This window comes from Astatotilapia calliptera, chromosome 11 (genome assembly GCF_900246225.1).
Source record: "Astatotilapia calliptera chromosome 11, fAstCal1.2, whole genome shotgun sequence".
In the NCBI taxonomy this organism is placed as follows: Eukaryota; Metazoa; Chordata; class Actinopteri; order Cichliformes; family Cichlidae; genus Astatotilapia; species Astatotilapia calliptera.
Genome location: NC_039312.1, coordinates 3,042,769 through 3,069,156, shown reverse-complemented (window position 1 = coordinate 3,069,156; position 26,388 = coordinate 3,042,769). Strand labels below are relative to the sequence as shown.

The 26,388-nt window shown below is 41.9% G+C and overlaps 1 protein-coding gene across 5 annotated transcripts in view; it reads left to right on the top strand.

Annotated features, from left to right (window-relative positions):
- The window catches only part of grik2 (glutamate receptor, ionotropic, kainate 2), a 326,891-nt gene that overhangs the window by 105,628 nt on the left and 194,875 nt on the right, over positions 1-26,388 (top strand). For all 5 annotated transcript variants that reach the window (XM_026183896.1, XM_026183897.1, XM_026183900.1 and 2 more), the window contains 2 exons: positions 7,041-7,094; positions 10,474-10,647. In XM_026183896.1, coding sequence (XP_026039681.1) covers positions 7,041-7,094; positions 10,474-10,647 — 228 coding nt within the window. The remainder of the gene's footprint in view (positions 1-7,040; positions 7,095-10,473; positions 10,648-26,388) is intronic.

The following is a 26,388-nucleotide window of genomic DNA, read 5'->3' as shown; positions in this document are numbered from 1 at the left end:
TTGTCCTTCTCTCCTGGATCACCTGGAGCTTTCTTTAGGAGCCTTCCCAGCTTTGACAAATGTCCAGTTATGTTAGTTTTTGGTTGTTCTTGCATTTTTCAATTGATTGAGAAAAAATGTGATTGGACTGTTATTTAAATCTAAGTTAATCTAAATGTAATGTAAGTACTCCAGAAATATCAGCGACTCTTCTTCTAATCATGTTAATACTGATGTGTAACAGCTACTTTCATTTCATTGAATGTGTTTTTCTGTTAGTTTGTTTTCTTTTCCCCAAAGAAAAACGTTTCTGGCACATCCAGGATTTTGTACTATGTGAGTCTCCACTGAGGCTGGGCTGGTTTTCAGACTGAGCTGTGGAGTGTTTCTCAAGGTTTCTCACCTGTTAGCAGCAGCATCATCCCTTCCTGTCCCCTTATACATCCTCTGTGCACAGCTGTAGTCTGTGGTTTGTTTATGTACCGGAGTAGGTAATCCCAAATGGAGTATACAGTCATCACCACACAGCACAGACACATACAAGCAGCTCCTGATGATCCAAACCCAATAGCCACACAGTTAGTTCGGATCATAACAGAATAATACAGAGTAGAGGTTCTTTTTTTGGAAACACATTACTTTTGTAAAGGTGTTATTACCACTGCTGAATTTTGTTTCCCAGTAGAATGTATGGCTGTTACAGCAGGCGAGGGGAGACTGAGTCATACTGAGTATAAGCATGACAGAAGTCTCATTTTCATGTTAACTTCAGCATAAAATAGAAAATGGAGTTGATGCAAACCAAATTTTCCCCGCTGACCAGATTTTGTTATATTTAAAAAACGAAATAATATAATATTTTATATTAAATAAATTATTATTTATTTAGTGCCAGATCACAACAATAGTTGCCTCAAGGTGCTTGATACTGTAAGGTAAAGACTCTATGATAATACAAAGAAAACAAATAATTTGAGTGAGTGAAAAAATCTGAGTGAAGAAGAAACACTCAGTCCGTTGTGGGAAGTTTTAAACCCAATGTTAAAAGCAGACCTAAAATGTTCTGGTTCCACAGAAGTGGATTGGAGGCTGAACCCATGTGGAAAAGAAATAGGAAAAGACTTGCATCAGCCTTAGCTTGCTTCATATAGTGAATCATATAAGGCTTATATGATTTACTCGTTTCTCATCACTTTCATATATTGATTTAGGAAGTATCCAAAACATACAAGTTTCATTATATAATTTTTCAAGGGATCTTATATCTGTTTTCACTCTTGGTCCCATTCTACTTTTAAAAGCCCAAGGAAGCAAAACAGTCTGAAAGTGCTCTGTGGTGGTGATCCAGTACTATGAGGTCTTTAAGAAAAGGTGGGGACTGATTATTCAAGACCTCATAGGTGATTATAAAAATGTAAATTTTGAATCTAGATTTATCAGGGAAGCCAATGAAGTATGAACAAAATATGCAGCAGCATTTTGGATTAACTGAAGGCTTTTCAGGGAGTTTTTAGGACTTCCTGATAATAATGAATTACAGTCGTCCAGCCTGGAAGTAATAAATGCATGAACTAGTTTTTCAGCGTCACTCTGAGACAGGATATTTCTAACTTTAGAGATGTTGCACAAAAGGAAGAACGCAGTCTTACATATTTGTTTAATATGTGTGTTGAAGGACATGTCCTGGTCAAAAATGACTCCAAGGTTCCTCACAGTGTTACTGGAGGCCAAGGTAATGCCATCCAGAGTAAGAATCTGCTTAGATACCATATTTCTAAGATTTTCAGGGCCGAGTACAATAACCTCAGTTTGATCTGAATTAAGAAGCAGAAAGTTAGCGGCCATCCAGGTCTTTATGTCTTTAAGACATTCCTGCAGTTTAACTCATTGGTGTGTGTTATCTGGCTTCATGGACAGATAATTTAGGAGTAATCAGGATGCTACAACACCAGGCAGATGCTGCAAAGAAAGCCCTTACAACATGTGGTTATCCCAACTGCGCCTTCATCAAATCAGTGAATATGGAGAGAAAAGAAGGTCTGACACCAACTTGGGGGAAAAAAGAATGACAAATGGAACAACAATTAGGTTTTGAGATCCCTTTCTAGGCCCTTAATGCCCACTCACATTTTGCACAAGATGATCTCAATAGGTCACATGATGGGATGAGGTAAGGGCTCACAGTGGTTTCACCTCAGACCTCTGCTGAGAATGACCCACACCTTTATCACAACTTGGCTTATGTGATGAGACAAATTCTCAAAAGTGGGTCAACGACCCTCTTAACCTCCTAGGACCTGGCGTCCACATATGTGGACATCACCATCCATCCATCCATCCATTCGCATCCGCTTATCCTGTTCAGGGTCGCGGGGGGCGCTGGAGCCTATCCCAGCTGTCATAGGGCGAGAGGCGGGGTACACCCTGGACAGGTCGCCAGTCTGTCGCAGGGCCAACACACAGAGACAGACAACCATTCGCACTCACATTCACTCGCACATTCACACCTATGGGCAATTTGGATTAACCAATTACAGTGGGGCAAAAAAGTATTTAGTCAGCCACCGATTGTGCAAGTTCCCCCACCTAAAATGATGACAGAGGTCAGTAATTTGCACCAGAGGTACACTTCAACTGTGAGAGACAGAATGTGAAAAAAAAATCCATGAATCCACATGGTAGGATTTGTAAAGAATTTATTGGTAAATCAGGGTGGAAAATAAGTATTTGGTCAATAAGAAAAATACAACTCAATACTTTGTAACATAACCTTTGTTGGCAATAACAGAGGTCAAACGTTTACTATAGGTCTTTACCAGGTTTGCACACACAGTAGCTGGTATTTTGGCCCATTCCTCCATGCAGATCTTCTCGAGAGCAGTGATGTTTTGGGGCTGTCGCCGAGCAACACGGACTTTCAACTCCCGCCACAGATTTTCTATGGGGTTGAGGTCTGGAGACTGGCTAGGCCACTCCAGGGCTTTCAAATGCTTCTTACGGAGCCACTCCTTTGTTGGTGAAATTGAACTCAGGACCTTCTTGCTGTGCGGCAACAGTGCTAACCACCGTGCCACCGTGCTGCCGATACTCAAAATACTCAATTATGTTCTACATGGGACTGATATCCACGTACGAGGACATTATACTGCTACTGTTCTATCAACATTTTAAACAAATATCCTCATATGTGGCTCTTAATTTTCTTAAAAACAAAAATAAGGTAAAAAGAAAAATCTGGTAATTCTTTGTTTTTACATTCATCGGGTCCCAATCAGCCCAAATATCAAAGAGAAATTAAAAATGCTGCTGTGGAAGAGTTCAGGTCTTAGGAGGTTAAGGGACAATCCCCATAGGATTTAAATACCTGGGACTCTCACCATTTGGTTTTAGAACTGAAGAAGCTTCTTTGACGACAGCTTCAAGAAACTGAAACAGTCCAGTCACTTTCATTCCACGCTCCTTACACTACCATGACTCACAGCCTGTACAGACATAGATGTAATGATATATCTGTCATGAGTAATTCTTTTGTATGCAGTGAAGATGTAAAACTATTAACAAGATCATAATGTGGAAGTCTGCAGCTCACATACAAATATGTCTTCCTGCTTTGTCTACAAAGCCGTGACATTATTTAAAGAACATTAAGCGTCTTGTCCTCTCTTTGTGGGAGTTGTGTTCTGCACGTTACCACGCCTTCTCACACTTTCAGGGGTGCTTGGCCAGATGGGATATAACATCTGTCCAATATGTTATGGGTCTATGCATGATCAGTTGGACATGCTTGCATTTCTTCAAGGGTTGTTCTCATACTAACTCTTTTCACCATGAATTAGTAGAAGCTCTATTTCAGATATCCAGGTTTTATGCTCTTTGTCTTTGTCTAAGCCTTTGAATGCAACTAGCAATTACAAATATATGACTTCTTTTCAAAACACAACTTACTAATGGAAAAATGTATCAACATTTGGCTTTATGCATTCAGTGAGCAAAACGAAAGGCATTTTCAGTTAGATGTAGTGTTTTCTAGCCTGAACCTGGTAATGAATAGCTGATAAAATTAGCTAATAAAGCAACTTGACCCTTGAAATGTTCAGCTAACATATCATGTAAGTAAATAAATACATACAGTCATGGCCAAAAGTTCTGAGAGTGACACAAATATTAGTTTTCACAAAGTTTGCTGCTTCAGTGTTTTCAGATCTTTGGTTGAGTTGTTTCTGTGATGTATTATAATTATTAATTACAAGCACTTCATACGTTTCAAATGCTTTTATTGTCATTTACATCACATTTTTGAAAGAGTCGATATTTGACCAGTGTTGGCCCTTCTTTTTCATGACCTCTGCAATTCGCCCTGGCATGCTGTCAATCAACTTCTGGGCCTGACTGATGGTGACCCATTCTTTTGTAATAATGCTTGGTGTTTGTGAAAATTAGTGGGTTTTTGTATGTCATGTTTGTTTACCTCTTTGGGGTTCACCACAATTTGTCAATTGGATTAAGGTGTGGAGAGTTTTCTGGCCATGGACCCAAAATTTCAGTGTTTTGTTCTCCGAGCCTCTAAGTCATCACTGTGGCCTTATGGGGCGGTGCTCCATCAGGCTGGAAAAGGCATCGTTCCTCACCAGACTGTTCTTGGATGGTTGGAAGAAGTTCCTGTGGGAGGATGTTTTATTCATGGCTGTGTTTTTTGTCAAAATTGTGAGTGAGCCCACTCCCTTGGATGAGAGGCAGCCCCACAGATGAATGGTCTTAGGATGCCTTACTGTTGGGTGAGACAGGACCGACGGTAGCACTCACCTTTTCTTCTCCAGACAATCTTTTTTCTAGATGCCCCAAACAAATGGTAAATGGCCTGCATTTGTACAGCGCTTTTCTAGTCCTTAAGGACCCCAAAGCACTTTACACTACATTCAGTCATCCACCCATTCACACACTGGTGATGGCAGCTACATTGTAGCCACAGCTGCCCTGAGGCACACTGACAGAGGCGAGGCTGCCGGACACCGGCGCCACCGGGCGCTCTGACCACCAACAGTAGGCAAACATGGGGTTAGTATCTTGCCCAAGGATATTTGGCATGCAGCCAGGAGGCAGCCTGGGATCGAACCACCGATCTTCTGATTAGTGGCTGACCTGCTCTGCCACCTGAGCTACAGCCACCAAACAATTGGAAAGGGGCTTCATCAGAGAAAATGACTTTACCTCAGCAGGCCACCTTCCAAAAGTCTTCACCTCACTGTACGTGCAGATGCACTCACACCTGCTGCCATTCCTAGCAAGCTCTGCAATGGCGGCACTCCGATCCTGCAGCTGAATCATCTTTAGGAGACGGCCCTGGTGCTTGCTGGAGTTTCTTTTGTGCCCTGAAGCCGTTTTCACAACAACTGAACCTCTTTCCTTGAAGTTCTTGATGATCCAATAAATGGTTGATTTAGGCGCAATCTCAGTAGCAACAACATCCTTGCCTGTGAAGCCGTTTTTATGCAACGCAATGATGGCTACATGTGTTTCTTTGCGGCTAACCATGGTTAACACGAAGAACAATGATTTCAAGCATCACCTTCCTTTTAACACATCCAGTCAGCATGACATCATGATCTCCAACCTTGTGCTCATCAACATTCTCACTGAGTTAATGAGAAGATTATTGTAAAGATCTCAGCAGGTATTTCTATGGCAGCGATGAAGTGCAGTGGTGATGGGTTTGTTCGGATTAAGCATCAAGGACTTTGCATTTCATCTGATCACTCTTCTCAACCTTCTGCAAATTGTTATCATAAAAACAAACTTGTGAAAACCAAAATTTGTGTCGTTCTCCAAACATTTGGCCATGACTGTACATACAAATGTAGATTAAATGCTGTGCTGAGCTGACCCCCAAATATCTGTTTGGCTAGAGAGCCTTTATTAGTCCAGTGCAGCTTTTTCTTTGGTGATGCTAACGCAGACAAAGGGCTTGATGTCCAGTTTAGCAGCTGGCTGGTTTTTGCTTGCTTACACAGTCAGATTCTCACTGGTAAAAAAACAATTGAAGCCACATCAGCGCTTTGGTGTCCTTATATAGAGTTTGGTACATGGGCTGATCCTTATATGCTACTTTAATGTCTGCTGTTTGTTAACATCAGTGATTAGCTGACTCTATTTCTAGGCTACTATTAGCTAGGGCTGTTGCTCACTGTTGATGCTGGGAGCAGAAGAGAACAACTGAGGCAAGGCGTTATAGTAATTATTCATCTAATAGATCATAAAACAATCTCGCAGAACAACTTTGAACTTTTTTTCCTCAAGAGTATGACAGTAAGAAGTCAGATTATTTTTTCACTAGAAGAAAAGTGTTACATGAAAATGTGCCACATTCAGACTCAGAGTCTTGTGTGCTACAAGCACAATGAGCACATTTGGTTTTGCTTTTAGAAGATGTATTTATTGTTACAGGAACATATCCGTCTTTGTGATGACATAATGCAGTAACACAAACCTTTGCATATTCAGGGATTAGTACTCTGCAGACTGCTTTGTTATTGAGAAATGTTAAATCGTTTTACATACCATGTTTACACTTTCACGCACTGAAAACAGTTTAACACTGGAAAAATATGTTTTTGATTTTTTGAAATAAAAATAAACAAAAGCAGCTCTTTTACAATAGCTCCACTCTGCAGTGCTTAACTTAATACTACTTGTGAATGTTAGTTTGGTGATGCTAATGTTCCAGATGTTCCACAGAATTATGCATATTGTACTTTAGCAGTATTCTAAATGTATGATCACCCTGGGCGCTGTGTCCTGCCTCGCATGGTTGTGTTTTTGCTGGGCTAAAGCAGTGTAGCACAATATATGCCTTCTCACATTACATGGTAACACAGCGATGTAGCCTTACAAAACAGTGTGTGTGTGTGTGTGTGTGTGTGTGTGTGTGTGTGTGTGTGTGTGTGTGTGTGTGTGTGTGTGTGTGTGTGTGTGTGTGTGCAGAATATGACAAAACATTTTATCTGCTTCCTGATTTATTTATAAATCTCTCCCAATGTGCCCCCTTCTGTCACTGTCTTTCTTAGGCTCTTGCCATGGGGATGATGACAGAGTACTATCACTATATATTTACCACACTGGTAAGTAGAGTCAGAGACTGTCCTGCACAGTCATTTCTTCATCAGATCGAACTCACAGTTCCATATCGCCATAAAGATTTGTTGCATGGTCAAAACATTAGATGGTGCAGCTTCTCAATCTTCATTTCATTTATTTTTCTTTCAGTGGGTGATTCATTTTCCAGAGCCAAAGAAAATAATATCACACTACTTTGTAACATCTTATTTTCTCTTGGTTTATCCTTCCTTTATCAGCTGATGATATCTTTTAATATGAATCATCTTCCAAATGTTTCTTCATTCCATCATATTTTTCCTCCTTTTTTCTGCTTCCTCTTTTTGTTATTGTTTGTTCATTGTTCTTCTTTTTCATCTTTTTCTTGATTAATAGTTTAGTCTTACTGTGTAAAAAGTGCTACTAATTCCACCCTGAGCTATGGTATGTATGTAACATACAAAGTATGTCGCCTTCTGACTGAGTCTTCCAGTCTTGTGTAGTCTTGTGACTACAAGACTCAGCAGTCCATCTGCACCTAAAGGTCAAAGGTCACTCTTTGAGGATGTCAGTGTTCACATTTTGGACTGAGAGTCTGGTCTGCGGAGGCAGACCGTGCGGAAATGTGTGTGGTGGACCCAGGAGGATGCAGGAGTGGAGTTAAACAAAAGCGAGCCTTTTATTCTGGCTGATGAAAGGAACAAAACAGAGTGAGGGCAGCATAAGAGTAATAGTTAAACAGAAACCTAAACTGGACATAAACTAAGGCAAAGCTATGGCTGGAGATACGGAACACAGGGGGTGGTAACACAGACGACGCGATGCAGACTGTATGAAACACAGAGACTAAATACACATGAGGGATGATCAGGGGAAGTGACCACACATGGGAACGCAGCTGACACACATGAACTTAACAACAGGACAGGAGGAGTAAAACTGAATACACTGACAGTGAATGCAGGCCTTCAAAGTAAAACAGGAAACATGAGACATGAACCGGGGAGACATAGTACAGGGGGAGGTGACATAACTGACAGCATGAACTTGACAGTACAAGACACACAGACATAAACACACGAAGGGCAAGGGAGACGTAATGCAGGGGTGATATATACAAATGGCTGGACTACCTTAGAGAACCTAAACAAATAATAAACATCAAAATAGGCTAAGCATAACACACTGGGTCACATGACCCAGGACCATGACACAGATGGTTTGAAGAGGAGTGAAAGAAGCATCTGTGTCCACTGTGAGCGACCATCTTTGAACAGAGGGCGTGGCTTACGACACCAACTGTCTGCCATCTATAATCCAGTTTTGAGATCCTTCCCAGACGCCTTAACGCCCACTCACATCTTGGGTCAGGTCATCTCCATAGGTCACGTGTTAGGGTGAAGCATTGTCTCACAATGGTTTCAGTTGAAACCTCTGCTTATAATGACCCACACCCTTTCTCACACCTTGCCTCATGTGATGAGTCACAGGATCAGTAGTGTGTCAACAAGCCTCTTAAGGAACAACGCCCACTAGGGTTTAATTATCTGAGACTCTCCACCGTTTGGTTTTAGAACTGAAGAAGCTTCTTAGATAAGAGATGAATCATCTTCAAGAAACTTGAAGAAGTCCAGTCGCTTTTCTTTTCAAGCTCCTTAGATTACCATGAGCTGGATGATGGAGAACCTACACAGACACATTTGTTTGGAGATATCAAAACTGAAGAAATTATTAAATAAAATGCACTGTTGTAATTCTATTCATCTGTGCTTTATTCGATGATTTTCTTTCACAGTCCGGATATTTAATTAAATGATGTGGCAGATTAATAAAAGATGAGACTGAGATGATGACGTGATTTCTCATCTGGTGATCCAAGGCATCCAAACTTCATTTGGGCATGCATCAGGAAAGAGGCAGGTGCTTTTCTTTAACTATGTGCTCACATACTTTGAGCCAAACAACTTTAATTTTTTAATTTTAATTTTATTTATACAGCGCCAGATCACAACGACAGTCCCCTCAAGGCACTTTATATTGTAAAGTAGACCCTACAATAATACATACAAAGCATTTCAAACCTTCAGTTCAATCATTTCAGACATTTGGAACAATATCGCTGCTTTTGGTACACATAGGGAAAAAGCTAACTTTCAAAAATGAAATGGCTTTCATTCAAAGTAAATATACTATAAAACAGTTTTTGCCATGTACACAATGACACTAGTATTTGGCAAACTGCTAGTGAACATGCAGTGCTGACAAATGACAAATAACAACAACAGATGACATTTTGTTAATGTAATTTTTAAATTTATCATTATATTCTTTTCATCGTAACTTTCACAATAATTACTCTGTTTCTGCTGCCAACTGGTGAAATAATTTCAGAATTAGTTCAAATGACCCATTGCTCTCGCCCCAACCAATCACAGCAGATGGCCCCGCCCCTCCCTGAGCCTGGTTCTGCCAGAGGTTTCTTCCTGTTAAAAGAGAGTTTTTCCTTCCCACTGTTGCCAAAGTGCTGCTCATAGGGGGTCATATGATTGTTGGGTTTTTCTCTGTATGTATTATTGTAGGGTCTGCCTTACAATATAAAGCGCCTTGAGGCAACTGTTGTTATGAGTTGGCGCTGTATAAATAAAACTGAATTGAACTGAAATTAAATTGTTGTTGTCTTCACAATAGCAGTCCTTCTTGACAGCTCGTTAAAATCTGTCACATTAGAGATCATATGTGTCCTAACCTTGCCTTTGGTTATTTCAGAATAAACTTCCTCTCAGTATCTACATAACAAAATGCAAGATCCACAAATGCCTGTGTGTACAAGTCAAGGTCAAAGATTTGACTCAGATCAAAGTGTAAATGCTCCATCTCACTCTCATCCTGGAAAGGCTGTTAGTGCTGTCAGGGATCAAAACGCTGTCACTCTTATTCTTTTTCTCTACTTTACTTTTTTTTTTTGTGAATTCCCTGCAAAGAAAACGTACTGCAAATGCAATATTTGCTTTAAGGGTGTTTATTCTAAATTATCAGTGCCTTTGTATATAGTACTAAGAGAGGAACTATGGTATTCTAAAATTTTTCTGTGTGGAAGTCAGGCGTAGCATAAAAGTCTGTTAGGTGGTGCAGGACATGTATAAGGACAGCAGTATTGAGGTGGAGTGTGGGGTAGGAGTGGCATATGGGTTCAAAGTTGAGGTGGGATTACAGTGAGGATCACCTCTGACCCCTTCCTTGTTTGCAGTAGTGATGGACAAGTTGACAGGTGAGTTGGGTTTGTTGAATTAAACCTATAATAGACTGACGAACCTGTCCAGGGTACACCTTGCCTTTCAGCTTATAGCAGGGATGAGTGGGGATAAAATGATACATAGAGGTTAACATTGTATCTATTCTTTCCAGGATCTGTTTGCACTGGACGTGGAACCTTACCGGTACAGTGGTGTAAACATGACGGGTTTCAGGATACTCAACACTGAGAACAGCCAGGTGGCTTCTATCATCGAGAAGTGGTCCATGGAGCGACTGCAGGCTCCACCGAAACCTGACTCCGGATTACTGGACGGCTTCATGACTGTGAGTTTGGACAAAGTTCATGAATGTATAATGAAGCACTTTGCCAGAGTTTTGTTCACTGACATGCAGATGTGGACCCATGGTCAGTTACTTATTGATCTTTCTCAGAAACTGTTGTCATGGTGAGGAAGGAAATGAATGATGAAAGTAGGGGATTTCTTTGTTAATACAATTTATAATTAAATGTGTTGCCACAGCTGTAGACTTCTATCAGACTGAGACAGAGGTACATTAATTTTTGCTGTTGATTGCTTCTTCAGTTTTGTCAGCGCTCTAACCTTCAGTGTGATGATATGATATTCCTTCTATGCAAGCTTGAAGTTTTACTCACGATTCCCATGATTAAAAACTCTGTATAATATCTCCCAATTCTCCTGGTTGTATATCCATTTAAGTAGGAGAAATACTTCAGCTGAGAGTCATGAAATTTGAACATTTATTACATTTATTACATATTATACTGCATCTCATGCACATATTTCTTACTGTGGTTGACGAATTGGACAGTGGAAATAACCTTGTGATTTTCCCAGTGGTTTTCAGGCATCAAGTCACTAATGGCATAAAACAGTGTTCTAGAAATGATAGTCTTCTCCATCCATCTTCTTCCGCTTTATCCGAAGCCGGGTCGCGTGGGCAGCAGCCTAAGCAGAGAAGCCCAGACCTCCCTCTCCCCAGCCACCTCCTCCAGCTTATCTGGGGGAACACCCAGGCATTCCCAGGCCAGCCGAGAGATATAATCGCTCCAGCGTGTCCTGGGTCTGCCCCGGTGCCTCCTCCTGGTGGGACATGCCCAGAACATCTCACCCAGGTGGCATCCTTGTCAGATGCCTGAACCACCTCAGCTGGCTCCATTCGATGTGGAGGAGCAGCTGCTCTACTCTGAGCCCCTCCTGGATGGCTGAACTTCTCACCCTATCTCTAAGGGAGAGGCCAGCCACCCTTCAGAGGAAGCTCATTTCCGCCACTTGTATTCACAATCTCGTTCTTTCAGTCACTACCCACAGCTCGTGACCATAGGTGAGGGTAGGGACGTAGATCGACCGGTAAATTGAGAGCTTCGCTTTTACACTCAGCTCTCTCTTCACCACGACGGACCAGTGCAGCATCCGCAAAGGGCAGCCCTGGTGGAGCCCATCACCCACCGGGAACGAGTCCTACTTATTGCCGGCAATGCGAACCAAGCTCTTGCAACCGTTGTATAGGGATCGAATGGCCCGTAGCAATGGGCCAGACACCCCATACTCCTGCAGCACCTCCCACAGGACCCCCCGAGGGACACGGTCGAATGCCCTCTCCAAGTCCACAAAACACATGTAGACTGGTTGGGCAAACTCCCATGCACCCTCAAGTATCCTGGAGAGGATAAAGAGCTGGTCCAGTGTTCCGCGACCAGGACAAAAACCACATTGTTCCTCCTGTATGAGATTCGACTAGCGGACGAACTCTCCTTTCCAGCAAACTGACATAGACTTTCCCAGGGAGGCTGAGGAGTGTGATCCCCCTGTAGTTGGAACACACCCTCCGGTCCCACTTCTTAAAGATGGGGACCACCACCCCGGTCTGCCAGTCCACAGGTACTGCCCCTGATCTCCACGCAACAATGTAGAGGCGTGTTAACCAGGACAGCCCTACAACGTCCAGAGCCTTCAGGAACTCGGGGCGGACCTCATCCACACCAGGGGCTCTGCCACCAAAGAGTTGTTTAACTGCCTCAGTGACCTCGCCCCCGGAAATTGGCGGGTCATTCCCCTCATCCCCAGACTCTGCTTCCTCCTCGGAAGACGTGTCAGTGGGATTAAGGAGGTCCTCGAAGTATTCCTTCCACCACCCGAGAATTTTCTCAGTCAAAGTCAGCAGCGCTCCGCCAGCACTATACACAGTGCAGGTAGAGCATCGCTTTCCCCTCCTGAGGCGCCTGATGGTTTGCCAGAATCTCTTCGAGGCGGTCCGAAAGTCTTTTTCCATGGCCTCTCCGAACTCCTCCCACACCCGAGTTTTTGCTTCCTGGTGCCATGTGCACTTATGGACACTCTTATGTTCGAACAAGGTGTTCGTTATGGCCAAACTATGATTTGCACAGAAATCCAATAACAAAACACCGCTCGGGTTCAGATCAGGGAGGCCGTTCCTTCCAATCACGCCCCCCCAGGTCTCGCTGTTGTTACCTACATGAGCATTGAAGTCTCCCAGTAGGACAACAGAGTCTCCAGATTGAGCACCTTCCAGCACTCAAAGAAGGCTGGGTACTCTGAACTGCCACTCGGCGCATAAGCGCAGATGACATTCAGGACCCATTCCCCGACCCTAAGGTGCAGGGAACAAACCCTCTCATCCACCGGGAAGAACCCCAACATACCGGCAGCAAGCCGAGGGGATATTAGAATACCCACCCTGCCCGTCGCCTCTCACCAGGGGCAACTCCAGACTGAGACAGAGTCCAGCCCCTCTCCAGGAGGCTCGTTCCAGAGCCCAAGCCATGCATAGAGGTGAGCCCGGCTATATCTAGCCGGTACCTTCCAACTTCATGCACTCAGGCTCCTTCCCCACCAGAGAGGTGACATTCCATGTCCCAATTGCCAGTCTTGGTAGCCGAGGATCAGTCCTCCAGGGCCTCTGCTCCTGGGCGCCGCCCGGCACACAATGCACCCGACCCCTATGGCGCCTCCTGCCGGTGGTGGGCCTGCGGGAGGATGGGCCCATGTCCCCTTTTCGGGCTGCCCCATGGACTAAGGCCCGGCCACCGGATGCTCGCCCTCGGGCACCCTCACCGGTCCTGGCTCTAGGGCAGGGTAAACTGTTCCCTCGACGGTCTAAGGGTCTTCTGAATCGCTCTTTGTCTGGTCGCTCACCCAGGACCAATTTGCCCCCAGACAACATAGCCCCTGGGATCCCTAGGACACACAAACCCCTCCACCACGATAAGGTAGCGATTCACGGAGAGGCAGACTTCTTAGGATGTATATTCGCTGGTTTCTCTTACCATAACGTCCGAGGCAGCTTGCTGGAGTCAGGCGGACTACCTTTGTGACCCGAGTTCCAAACGAGTTCCAGGTGTGATGAGAAGCATCTCTGTCGCTGTGATCTGAAACGTCTCTGATCAGAGCACACTGTGTGTAATAGCTGTTCCTCCATACTGTTTACTGGGAACTCGGCCAAAAAGTGTCAAACCAGCAGAGACAAGGAATGGGAAGGGAAATAAAGTAATGGAGCAGGACAGAGAAATGAGATGGTGGGAGGAATGAAAAAAGAAAAATAAAGATAGAAAGTGGGTGAAGGGAAGTTAGGAGTGAAAGTCCTTGTGTTATATTTCCACAATGACTGTTGAGGTGTTATATGTTAGGCCAAATGTAGCCATTTGGTCTGATGCCAGTTGGAACGCATTGGCAGCACTGGCAGCCGCACCAGCAGCAGCTGATGTTGGCTGCTGATTGAAAACATTAGATTGCCTCAGGAGAATAGCAGATTGTTTTTTTTTTCTAAGAGCAACAACTTGCTGAGTCATGTTTCTGGATTGATATTGGAAAGTGGGTGTTACTCAGTTTAAGCTGTTTTGTTAGATTTGTGGTTCAATCAATAGTTTCCCACTTGAGACCTAAAATGGACTGTGTGTGTAATAACTGGACATTTTCACTGAACACTTAAAGCTTAGGGTGTTTTTATTGCTACTAGCTTCCAGCAGAAGCAGCAAGTCCTACAGTCGTGCTGATATCTCGAATCCATGGATAAAAAAAAACAAGCTAAATAATAAGGTCTTTTCACTTTGTAGTGCACCACAGAGATTAATCAGACAAATCAAGCTGTGCAGTTATTTTTGGATCAGTAACAGGCAAAGATTTATGTGTGTGAGGAGTGTGCTGTGACCCTGCTCATCAGTGAATTAATAGCTGGTGTTAGCTGGGGATTGATTAATTAGACAAATGGCAATCAGTTAGCAGCTAAAGCATATCGACATGACGGGAGGTTCCACAGCTTCATCTGTGTGTCGTGTTTAAGGTTCCATGTTGCATATCAAAATGACAACTTGAAACAAAATACTGTAACACGTTTTCTTGATGTTCTAAACAAAGCATTACAATTAAATCCAGATGTTCATATGGAGTTCTGGACACAGTTCATGCTCTGCAGTATGGAGTGGTAGAGAAAAATCTGATGTCGCTGTGTACAGTTTTCTGTTTGGATCTTTACTGACAGCTCAGAATATTTTATCAAAAGGAACTCATGGCATTACGACATCAACAGTTAAGATCATAAATGTTTTCAACTTTGCATCTGTACAACACCAGAGTGGATTTTTAATTACACAATCAAGATTTGAAGGAAAAGCAGAAGGTTTTGGTGGTGTTGTTGCTGCTGCTACTAACAGGATTGTGTTCCGCTTTCAGAATGATGCAGAGGACCAAATCTGAGTCTCCTGCATTGGTTTAGGATGTTTACTTAAGCAAAAAAGAGAATGTTACAGATCAAATAAATTGCTCTCATTTATCCACTTTATTCCACTCAATTTAGCACCGATCAAAAACTGTGTGATCCACAGACCTCCTCTTCCACTCCACAGTATTAATGTACTACTTACATGTATATCACCACACAAGTACCTAGAAAAAAGAAGCATTTCCACTATTTTGTGAGGGACACATCAGCCTAATGTTACATGAACCTTATTTAAGAGTAAAAGCACTACATGTTACTATAAACTTATCCATAAACATATCCATGCCTTTGTGACCTCCAGATTAGATTATTGTAACTCACTCTACTCTGGACTCCACCTCGCTCACCTCCAACGATTACAGCTCGTTCAGAATGCTGCGGCTCGTCTCCTAACCGGAACTAGAAAGTTTGGCTCTATTACTGCAGTGCTCCCTGATTTACATCGGCTGACTCCTAAACTTCGTATTGAAGTTCTGCTGCTTATGTTCAAATGCCTAAACAACCTTGTGCCTGACTATCTCGCCGACCTCCTCAGTCTCTATACTCCCAGCTGTTCTTTACGATCATTTGGTCAGTTTCTTCTGGCCCAGCCCAGGCACCGTCTGAAGACTGGGGGTGGTCGTGCCTTTGCCTCTGTAGCATCAAACCTTCCTGCTACCATTCGTGCCTCTGACTCCATTCAATCCTTTAACCCTCTCAGGCTCAAATTAAACTTTTTGTTGCTAATGCACAACCAAGTCCTGCAGTGGTACTTCTGAGTAAAAAAACCTAAATAAGTATGGGGGGTAATCAGGTTGTTAGTTTTTAACTGTTGCAAATCGGCAGCGCCTGCCTTGAGAAGGGTTAAAGCACGCTTGAAAACTTACCTATTTAACCCGGCTTTTCCTACTTGTGAATTTTCACCGCTCACTAACTGCTGTATCGCTACTCATTTCTCAGTTCTCCCTATCTCTACTTATTAATGCCTTTGTTTACCTTGTTTTAATGACTTACTGTTCAGTGTAATCATTTCCTGTTTATTCCTTACTGCGAAGCACTTTGGTGTACCCTCAGTTTTAAACGTGCTATATAAATCAAATTGTATTATATATTACCATTTGACTCCCTAATTTGACTCTTATAAGATTAACAGAGTTTAGCAGAGAGATACCCCTAAAACTAGCAAACAAAAAAAAAGATTCAGGCAGTGACAGCGCATCAGGAATAAAATACAGGAAATTCCCACGAGTTCTAGACTCATTCATTCAGTTAATAAAAACAGCACTTTCATTTTCTACCATGTATATGTGTAATATATTTTTATAAAAGTGCCAATAATCCCTAAATACTTAATGCAAAGTTTTTGTTTAACACGTTGGTTCAGACCAGAGCAATCGATGGTCATTTTATGTTTCTCCCATTTCCAAATAATCACGTCAGCTACGTCAGCTTCTCACCAACGTTCTTGGTATCGGTCTTGTTAGCTATTCTAGTATTCTGCAGGTCTACAGTCTTGTCCCTGACATCTCTTAACAGCTCTGTCGTCTTGCCCGTGATGATTATGTGGACAGGTGTGGTTTATACACTTAATGAAGTGAGATCAGGAATATCTGTAATTGATTGATTGACTGTAATCTGCGTGCCACATGGGCACACAGTCAATCTGTGGGAGCCAGAATTCTGGTTGGGTCAGAGGAGACCAAACACTTATTCACTCAATAACATGCAAATGAATGTCTAATTTTATTTATAGCTGTAAAATGAGGCCTGATTCCATTTCATTGTGATGAGTTTCACCTCTGTGCACAGCTGAGCATTGACTGAGTCATTAAGACTATTAGTTCTTTCATAATTCTCAGGACATTTAAATGAGAAGCTCAAGCTGAACATTCTTGCATCCATGGAAGATGCATTTACAGGACGAAGACATAGCTGACAAGTACAGTCCAAGACTGCATAACTCTACCAAGACTGATAATTCCCTCCAGACCATGAATGTTTTCAGTCCATCAAACAAGAACAAGGTTTGTGGCATTTTCTTGAAAAGATCAACACAATGCCTCAGATCAGGAAGATGATTAAATAAACTCATAAAGATTGTATTATTTAGCAACTGTCAGTGTAGGACAAATCAGATAAATTAACTCTGCACCTCTTACCTTTATGTCACCTTCAATTAATCAAGTGGCAAAGAAATGCTGCCCTGAGTTGTGGCTTAACATGCACAACGTGAGTGACCTTACAAGCACCATCGCCTCATTACCATAGTATCTCTCCGTGTTAATTGCCTTAGCTGCTGTCTGATTCACTGTGTGGCCTGCAATTTTCAAAGTGGTTCAAAAAATACTTGGGCATGTCTGTAATTACTGCATTTATTTCTTTATCAGAAGTTAGGCTTGTCATCTGTGCAAACAGGATGACCTTTGAGCCATCAAGGTCATCTGTTTGTTTGTTGCTGCTGCTTTGTATTCAGAGTCACATCAGTGCTGCTGAATCTCTTTTATTGTCATATTACCATAAATATGCTACAGATATGGGCACATTTAAATGAGGCTGTGATGGAAAGCCGTTTTCTTTTTGACAGATATTATTTAAAGTAAGATCCAGACATCAGACATGTTCATATAATCTGAGCTCCACTCGAACATGCGTGATGAACTCCAGGACAGTGTGGCAGTGAACCTCCTTACATTTACTGTACAGAATGTATTTTATTTAAACACACACACACACACACACACACACACACACACACACACACACACACACACAGAAAAGAAACCCAGGAAACCCACTAAGAAGCAGCCAACATGTAACATTTTGATGGCACAAATCTGTGTGAATGTTCAACATGATTTCCTATTTTTTATGGTTTTTACACATAAATGTTTCAGGTTATTAAACAAATTAAATATGAGACAAAGCTAAAGCAAGTGAAAAGAAAATGTAGTTTTTAAATGAATGATTAATGGGTGTTTATGATTAATGGGTAAAAATCCAAACAGGGAAAAAGTGACTGTCCTCTAAACCTAATAACTAGTTGGGCCACCCTTAGCAGCAACAACTGCAATCAAGCCAGAGCCAGTAAGTTTTTTACACAGCTATGGGGGAATTTTGGCCAGACATTCCCAGTTCACCCTCTCTGTAAGATTGGGTCTGCCAGTCTGTTCAGCATCTTCTCCTGTCTCTTGATCCAACTCACCCTCAGGTGATGATAAGATGACAGCTTAGTAACTGTGTTTACCCGAGCATAGTCTGATGATACAATAACAAAACTGGACCTGGACCTAAGTTGTCCTGGCACCATGTGCACTTATGAAACCTTTGTAATGGACAAACTGTGGTTAGCAAAGAAGTCCAACAACAAAAAACTACTTGGTTTCAGATGGGGCTCAGATTCACACCCCTCCAGGTGACACTGTCATTGCCCACGTGAGCGTTGAAGTCCCCCAGCAGAACAATAAAGTCCCTGGGTGGAGCATTCTCCAGGCTTACGGTGGAACGGGTTCCAACCCATCTCCAGAAAACTGGTTCCAGAGCCCGAGCTCGAAGGCTGACTATATGTAGTTGGCATTTCCCAATCTCACACACCAGCTCTGGCTCCTTCCCCACCCGCGAGATAACAGTCCATGTAACACAAACCAAACTCTACCTCCTGAGTCCCAAAAGGTTGATTCTGATCATCTGGTCGTAGCGTTTTCAGTGGGAGAAGCGTTCTTCTTCTTCAGTCTCTACCTCCTGAACCACAGCTACCCTGTTAAGAGAAATGTTGGATTTCATCCTTTGAATGAGCCTAGTATGAGACTTGTCTTTTCGCTTGCAAACAATGCATAAAACATGGAATGTTTTGTCTTTATTGGTCAGCTCTTTGACGTAGGCTAACAATGGACACGGACCTTTCTTTGTCTGACCAGCCTATCTGGGACTGTAAGAGATTTTTTTTTTAAATTCCTGTACCAAGTTTGCTGTTTGGTTTTCAAAGACTCTGAGATCAAGTGTACTTCCTTCTCTCAGATCTTACTAAATGTGGATATTAATCCCACAGCAGTATCTGAAGTTTTACAGTTTTCACAATTTGATGAAAAAGTGAGTCATGTTGTATTGTACTTATTTATAAAGAATTAGATTTTAGTGGGTGAGTATATGTTTGTCTTCCTTTAGCTGAGCAAAAGAAAAGTAAAAAACAAACAAACTAGATTTGATGTACTGTTAAACTTTGCATGATGTTTAATGGTTTTAAGGTCAGAATTCTCTGATGGGCTACTTAGCTCAAATGTGCCAGTTGCCAGTATGATTCATCATGAAATTGTGTCTGTGCAGTTCATTCATTACGTTTTCTTGTTTATTTATTACTCTTACTACTGTTTATCTTCCATTTGAAGCAGTCATGTCATGTGACAATAGTGTTGAAACATAGCAATTATCTTTACCCTTCAAAATAAGAGATGGCTTTGGAATTATCTGTCAAGCTTTTAAAAAGTGAGGAAATAAACCCTTGGGAGTGTTAGTTTATCTCTGCTTCTTGAGATAGTATGTTAATTTGGCTTGAGACACAAAGAAAAGAAAATCCAGTTTCATATTTTAGTTCTTCTCTGGACAGAAGATAAGCTCTACATGATTCAAAGTTCAAAATATTTAATGTGTACTGGGCGTCAGTTCATCAAGTATCTGAAAGAAGACCTTTAGCACTGGTCAACACCCACCAGTTGGGATGTTGGTGGGTTACCGGGGTCTTCTTCCAGTTTGCACATTGGTGTGTTCTTACACAATACTGTTAAACCCAGTGACTGCCCCTTTGTGCAGGGCTGTGTGGGAATCGGTGAATGTGTAATATTAAGTGCTAAGTGGTAAATAAGAGTATAGGAGTGCTTTATGAATGCAGTCTTTTTATTGTTATGCTTTAGCCACTACACTGTGAAATTAACATTAAGCTGAAAAAATGAGTAACAAAAAAATAAACATTCTTTTGCTATTAAAAACATTTAATAACAAGTTTAAATATCAAACTTTTGAATAAACTGTTATTATTTCAGTTTCCAGAATATATCACCAAACAAGTTTTCAAACAATAGAATTACCAAGTGCAACATGGTTAACCTTTTGGGCTGCAGAATACCTGAGACACCGTCATTGTCAGAGTGATGCAAAGTGATTGAGCTCAGAGCTCCAATATAAGGGAAACTAAATTAGTAATAACATGTTATTATGTGGAACAGGAAAATAACACTGTGGACTATAAAGACTGTCACATTCATCATTTTGGGCTACAGGCTGCTACAAACTTTACTGCAATGTTTATAGCACTAGTCTGTTATCAACACAATTATCTGCAAACACATTATTTCAAATAATGTAATCGGGTCTTCCATTTGTGCAGTTTCTACATCAGCATTATGAGCATTTCAGCAGTCACCTGCAGTTTCAGATGGCATTTAAAGAGACACTCAGCTGATCTATTTGTTTTTGAAGTATTGTTTGGGTGACTTCTCTGTCATGTTGTCATTTCAAGAAAAAGATTATTATTATATACTAATGATATATAAGAATTATGACCTGAATGCACTGTTGTGCCAAACACATTTTGCTTTTCCAAGATCAACTCTATAAATTCTCTGAAGGCTCCTGTTCTACTTGTGTTATATAAACACAAACAGGATATAAAAGGATATTGTACAAATAGAAATATATGATGTATCAATGACTGCTGCACCAGAAAAAACAAACTGGAACATTAAAATATGCACAGATACATAAATCAACAATCTTCTTGTGGTGTGAGCAAGAGAGAGTGTGAGTGTGTCTTTGACACGAAATGTACTCGATAATGAGGCCGGAGCAGCCGGAGTCAGACAGAGGTACATCAAGGCAAGGCAAGGCAAGGCAAATTTATTTGTATAGCACAATTCAAAAACAAGGTGATTCAAAGTGCTTTACAGAGACATTAGAAACAAAAACAAATAAAAAGCATGATTTAAAATTGATTAAAACAAGCAAACAAACAAACTAACTAAACACACACATTTCACACCTGTTCGCGCGATCTGAACCCTTATCGTAAGGGGAGCTACCAGTCCTTCTGTGGACGAGCTACTTTCTATTTTAAATTCCCTGAATTTAAAATACTCTCTAGACCCAGTCTAGACCCAGTTGGGGAGCTACCCAGAGCTCTAAACCCACTTAACAAACAAACAAACAAACAAAACAGTATATAAAATCAAAACAGATAAAATCAGAACAGTAGATAAAATCAGTAGTTAATGTAAGTTTTGAAATTTAAGCTTAATTAATTAACAAACAAACAAAACAGTATATAAAATCAAAACAGATAAAATCAGAAATAGATAAGATCAGTAGTTAGTGTAAGTTTTGAAATTTAAGCTTAAAAGTGTGGATTTGGTGCTTTATTCAAATGCAGCTGAGAACAGGTGAGTCTTCAACCTGGATTTAAATAAACTGAGTGTTTCAGCTGATCTGAGGCTTTCTGGGAGTTTGTTCCAGATATAAGGAGCATAAAATCTGAATGCAGCTTCTCCGTGTCTGGTTCTGACTCTGGGAACTGATAAAAGACCGGATCCAGATGACCTGAGGGATCTGGAAGGTTCATACTGGGTCAGGAGGTCATTGATGTATTTTGGTCCTAAACCATTCAGAGCTTTATAGACCAGCATCAGAACTTTAAAGTCTATCCTCTGACGGACAGGCAGCCAGTGTAAAGACCTCAGAGCTGGACTGATGTGGTCCACTGTTTTGGTCTTAGTGAGGACTCGAGCAGCAGAGTTCTGAATGAGCTGTAGTTGTCTGACTGATTTTTTAGGTAGACCTGTAAAGATGCTGTTACAGTAATCAAGCCTACTAAAGATGAATGCATGGACTAGTTTTTCCAGGTCCTGTTGAGACATCAGATCTTTTATCCTTGATATATTCTTGAGGTGATAGTAAGCTGACTTTGTTATTGTCTTAATGTGTTTTTCTAAGTTTAGGTCTGCATCCATCACTACACCCAAATTTCTCGCCTGGTTTGTGGTTTTTAGATGTATAGATTGAAGTTCTCTGGTGACCTGTAATCGTTTTTCTTTGGCGCCAAAGACTATTACCTCAGTTTTGTTTTTGTTTAGTTGGAGAAAATTGTGGCACAACCAGTCATTGATTTCCTCAATGCATTTACCAAGAGCCTGTACAGGGCCTCGGGCTCCTGGTGACATTGTGATATATATTTGTGTGTCATCTGCATAGCTGTGATAGTTTATTTTGTTGTTCTTTATAATCTGTGCCAGTGGGAGCATGTAAATGTTAAACAGAGGGGGTCCCAAGATGGAACCTTGGGGAACTCCACATGTGATACTTGTCTGCTCAGATGTGAAGTTACCTATTGATACAAAGTATTTCCTGTTTTCTAAGTATGTTTTGAACCAGTTTAGTACAGTTCCTGAAAGACCTGCCCAGTTCTCCAGTCGTTTGAGTAATATGTTGTGGTCAACTGTATCAAATGCTGCACTGAGATCCAGTAAAACTAGGACTGACATTTTTCCACTGTCTGTATTCAGACATATGTCATTAAACACTTTTGTCAGAGCGGTTTCAGTGCTGTGGTTCTGTCTAAAACCTGACTGGAAGGCATCGTAGCAATTATTCTGTTTTAAGAAGTAACTGAGCTGTTGAGAAACTGCTTTTTCAATGATCTTACTTAAAAACGGGAGATTTGAGATCGGCCTGTAGTTTTTCATTTGTGTCTTGTCAAGATTGTCCTTTTTCAGTATAGGTTTGATTACAGCAGTTTTTAGTGATTCTGGAAACACACCTGATAATAAAGAAAAGTTGACGATCTGTAACAGGTCTGACTCTAAAGTCTTTGAGACCTTTTTGAAAAAACTTGTTGGCAGGACATCTAAACAGCAGGAGGAGGAGTTCAGTTGACCTAAGATGTCCTCCAGGTCTTTGCTGTTAATCGGGTGAAACTGTTTGATGGTGTTTAAACAGTTTTTTGGTGGACACAGTACATATCCTGGATCTGCTGTTGATGTACCAACTGCTTGTCTAATCTTTTGGATTTTGTCTGTGAAGAATTTGGCAAAGTCATTGCAGGCCATGGTCGAATGAAGTTCAGCTGCCACTGGCACAGGAGGGTTTGTTAGCCTGTCAACTGTAGAAAATAAGACCCGAGCATTATGGCTGTTTTTAGTGATGATGTCAGAGAAGTAGGACCTCCTTGCACTCCTCAGTTGTAAATTATAATTGTGAAGTTTCTCTTTATAGATGTCATAATGAACCTGGAGGTTTGTTTTTCTCCATCTGCGCTCAGCTTTCCTACACTCTCTTTTTTCATTTTTCACCAGTGTGGAGTTTCTCCATGGAGAATTTTTCCTTCCAGAGATAACCTTCACCTTAATGGGGGCAATAGTATCCATTACATTTAACATTTTTGCATTAAAGCTATTGACGAGCTCATTGACTGAACCTTTGGACAGGTCAGGTGTTAATGGGAAGACCTGGTTAAAGATCTCACTACTGTGTTCAGTTATACACCGTTTTGTGATCACTGCTGTTGATATATTTGTGTGGGCTGAGATTTTACTTTCAAAGAAAACACAGTAATGATCAGACAGGCCCACATCAGACACAGTAACCTTTGAAATGCTCAGGCTCTTGGAGATCAGTAGGTCAAGAGTGTGTCCTCTATTATGTGTGGCCTCTGTTACATGCTGAGTGTTACTCAGGTCTTTAGTCCCTTTGTCCTGAGGGTTGTCCACATGGATGTTAAAATCCCCAACAATAATTACACAGTCGAAATCAACACAGATCACAGACAGCAGTTCACTGAGGTCATTAAAAAAGTCTGTGCAGTATTTGGGAGGCCTGTAAACATTAAGAAACACAATTTTGGATGGGGCCTTCAGCTATAAAGCCACATATTCAAAAGACTGAAAACTTCCAGGAGATAGCTGCTTACATTGAAATGATTCATTAAATAAGACAGCGACCCCTCCTCCTCTCCTGCTCGCCCTGACCTCACTGATAAAACTGTAGTTAGGAGGGGTCGTCTCGATGAGAACAGCTCCACTGTTACTTTGGTCCAACCAAGTTTCAGTTAAAAACATAAAATCAAGGCTGTGCTCAGTGATTAAATCATTAATTAAAAATGTTTTCCCAGCTAAAGATCTAACGTTTAATAAAGCCAACTTAAGTGTTTTAGAGGTATTACTTGTCCCCTCGTGTTTGGGAGCAGTCTGTGGCACACAAGGTATGTTTACTATGTTGAAAGATCTTTTAGAGTGCACCTCTCTGTGTTTTGACCAGGCCACATGTCTCCTGTCACCTAAAAGTACAGAAATTTTAAAACCTTCTAGTAAACAGGGTCCCAGCTTCTCCTGGGAAAAGTCACCACTGCCATAATCCTCACAGCGCGGACCCTTCACACATCACGCATCAGACTGTGGAGACAGGGCATGAAGGTGGTAAGGAGGAACTAAGGGGGGCGAGGCTGGGCAATGTGACTTCGATTGCTCTGTTGAGGGTGGGGCTCGATGGCGAACCTTTGGCTGCTCTGGTGGGGGGTTTATGGGGGACAAAGAGGGATTGGGCCGGGGGGTAGATCTGAGCCCAGCATTGACCCGCTCCATCATCTCTTCAGTGAATTTCAGGTGTGGGGAGGAGGGAGAAAGGGAGGGGGAGGAGGGTGATGGCCTGTCAGGGGTTTGGGGGACTGGGGAAGATCCTGGTCCTGGTCGTTGGTGTTGTTGAGAGAGTTGGAGGCAAATAGGGACCCCTCTTCTTGCCTCTTCTTGCCTCAGATGTCTCTCCTTTCTGAGGCTCATCCCGGGTGGGGGCAGATGGAGCTCCTCCTCAAGGTTTCTGCTGGGCTTTGTCTGTTCTTGGAGTACTGTTTGTTCCTCTTTATGAGATAACTCCTCGTTTATCTCAGCCTTGGCACCAAGCACAGATGGATGACGTATGGAATAAAACAAGTTGGAGGTGAACAGTTTCACCCCTGACTTGTTAAAATTAAATCCATTTGCTTTAAACAGATGCCTGCGTTCCCAAAAAATATTAAAGTTGTTGATAAAATGCACTGAGTGGTCAGCACATGCTGATATAAGCCATTTATTCAGTGTAAACAGCCTGCTGAATCTCTCGTCTCCTCCTCTGACCGGCGGTACAGGCCCACTGATGAATACAGCTGCATTCAGAGAGTTTACAGTGTTTAATAATCCAATAAAGTCCCGTTTCAGAACCTCCAATTGTTGTTTGGACACATCGTTTGACCCTGTATGCAGGACAATGTTTGTCACAGTTGGATATTCATCTGCAATTTGAAGAATTCTCTCCTTCAGGTTGTTGACCATATAGGACTTTCGTGTTCTTACCGCACATGCTTTGTACATCCTTTACGGCAGAGTCACCCACAATCAGAGTTTCAGGCCTAGCCTTTAGCTTTCCCCGTGGATTTTCAGACCTTACTTCGCTACTTTTAGATGGATGGTTGTCTGATATAGATCCAGGGTCCTTTGATAGTGGAGCAAATCTGTTCTGCAGTTTCAGATTCAGTTGTTTTGGAGGTTTGTTGTTAACCTTCCTATTCACGGTTATCCAGTCCTGTTTCCTCCCGTATACAGGGGTAGAAGAGCTTCTCTGTCTCGTAGGAAGTGAAGGCCAGTCGGTTTCAGAGATTTCAGCTCGCTGTGCCCTGCCTGTGGTACGTCCTCCCCCTTCCAGGAGACATGATTTATGTCTTGGTTTCGCACCAAGACAGTCCAAGGGGGGATTATCACTTGAGGATTTATAATAATGCACAGAGTCTACTTTCTTGGTCATGTTATCTGTGCTCCTTAGCTGTGTACTAGCTTGCTCATCGCCATTGATTTGAGTCAAAGGCAAGGTTGTTTCATTTCCACACAGTCCATTTACCTCCACGTTTACTTCTAAGCGATGAATTTTTGTCTCCAGTGCTGCAATCTTCTGCAGGAGGCTGTGGTAGTCATCTGTGGAGAGGGAAGGCATCTTGTTGCTAGTTAGCCTAGCGGTTAGCACCTTTCTAGGCTATTGAGGCTGCTCGGTGCCCAGACGCTGTAATCAGGCTTCAGCTGTGTCTAGGCCACAGACACACGGAGCGCTGAGGATAAGGTAACTATAAAAATGTTGCTGTTTCTGTTAAGAACACTTTAGTCCTAATGATCTATAAGTGTCCAGAAGCTATCGCAGGTAAGCTCATACGGAAAAAAGGGAAAAAATCAGCATAAAAATCGGTAAAAATCAATAAAAGAAGCAAAGCATTTAGAGAGCAGAGATGAAGCGTCCACACTCTCAGAGGGGGGAGGTGTCATCAAGGAGATC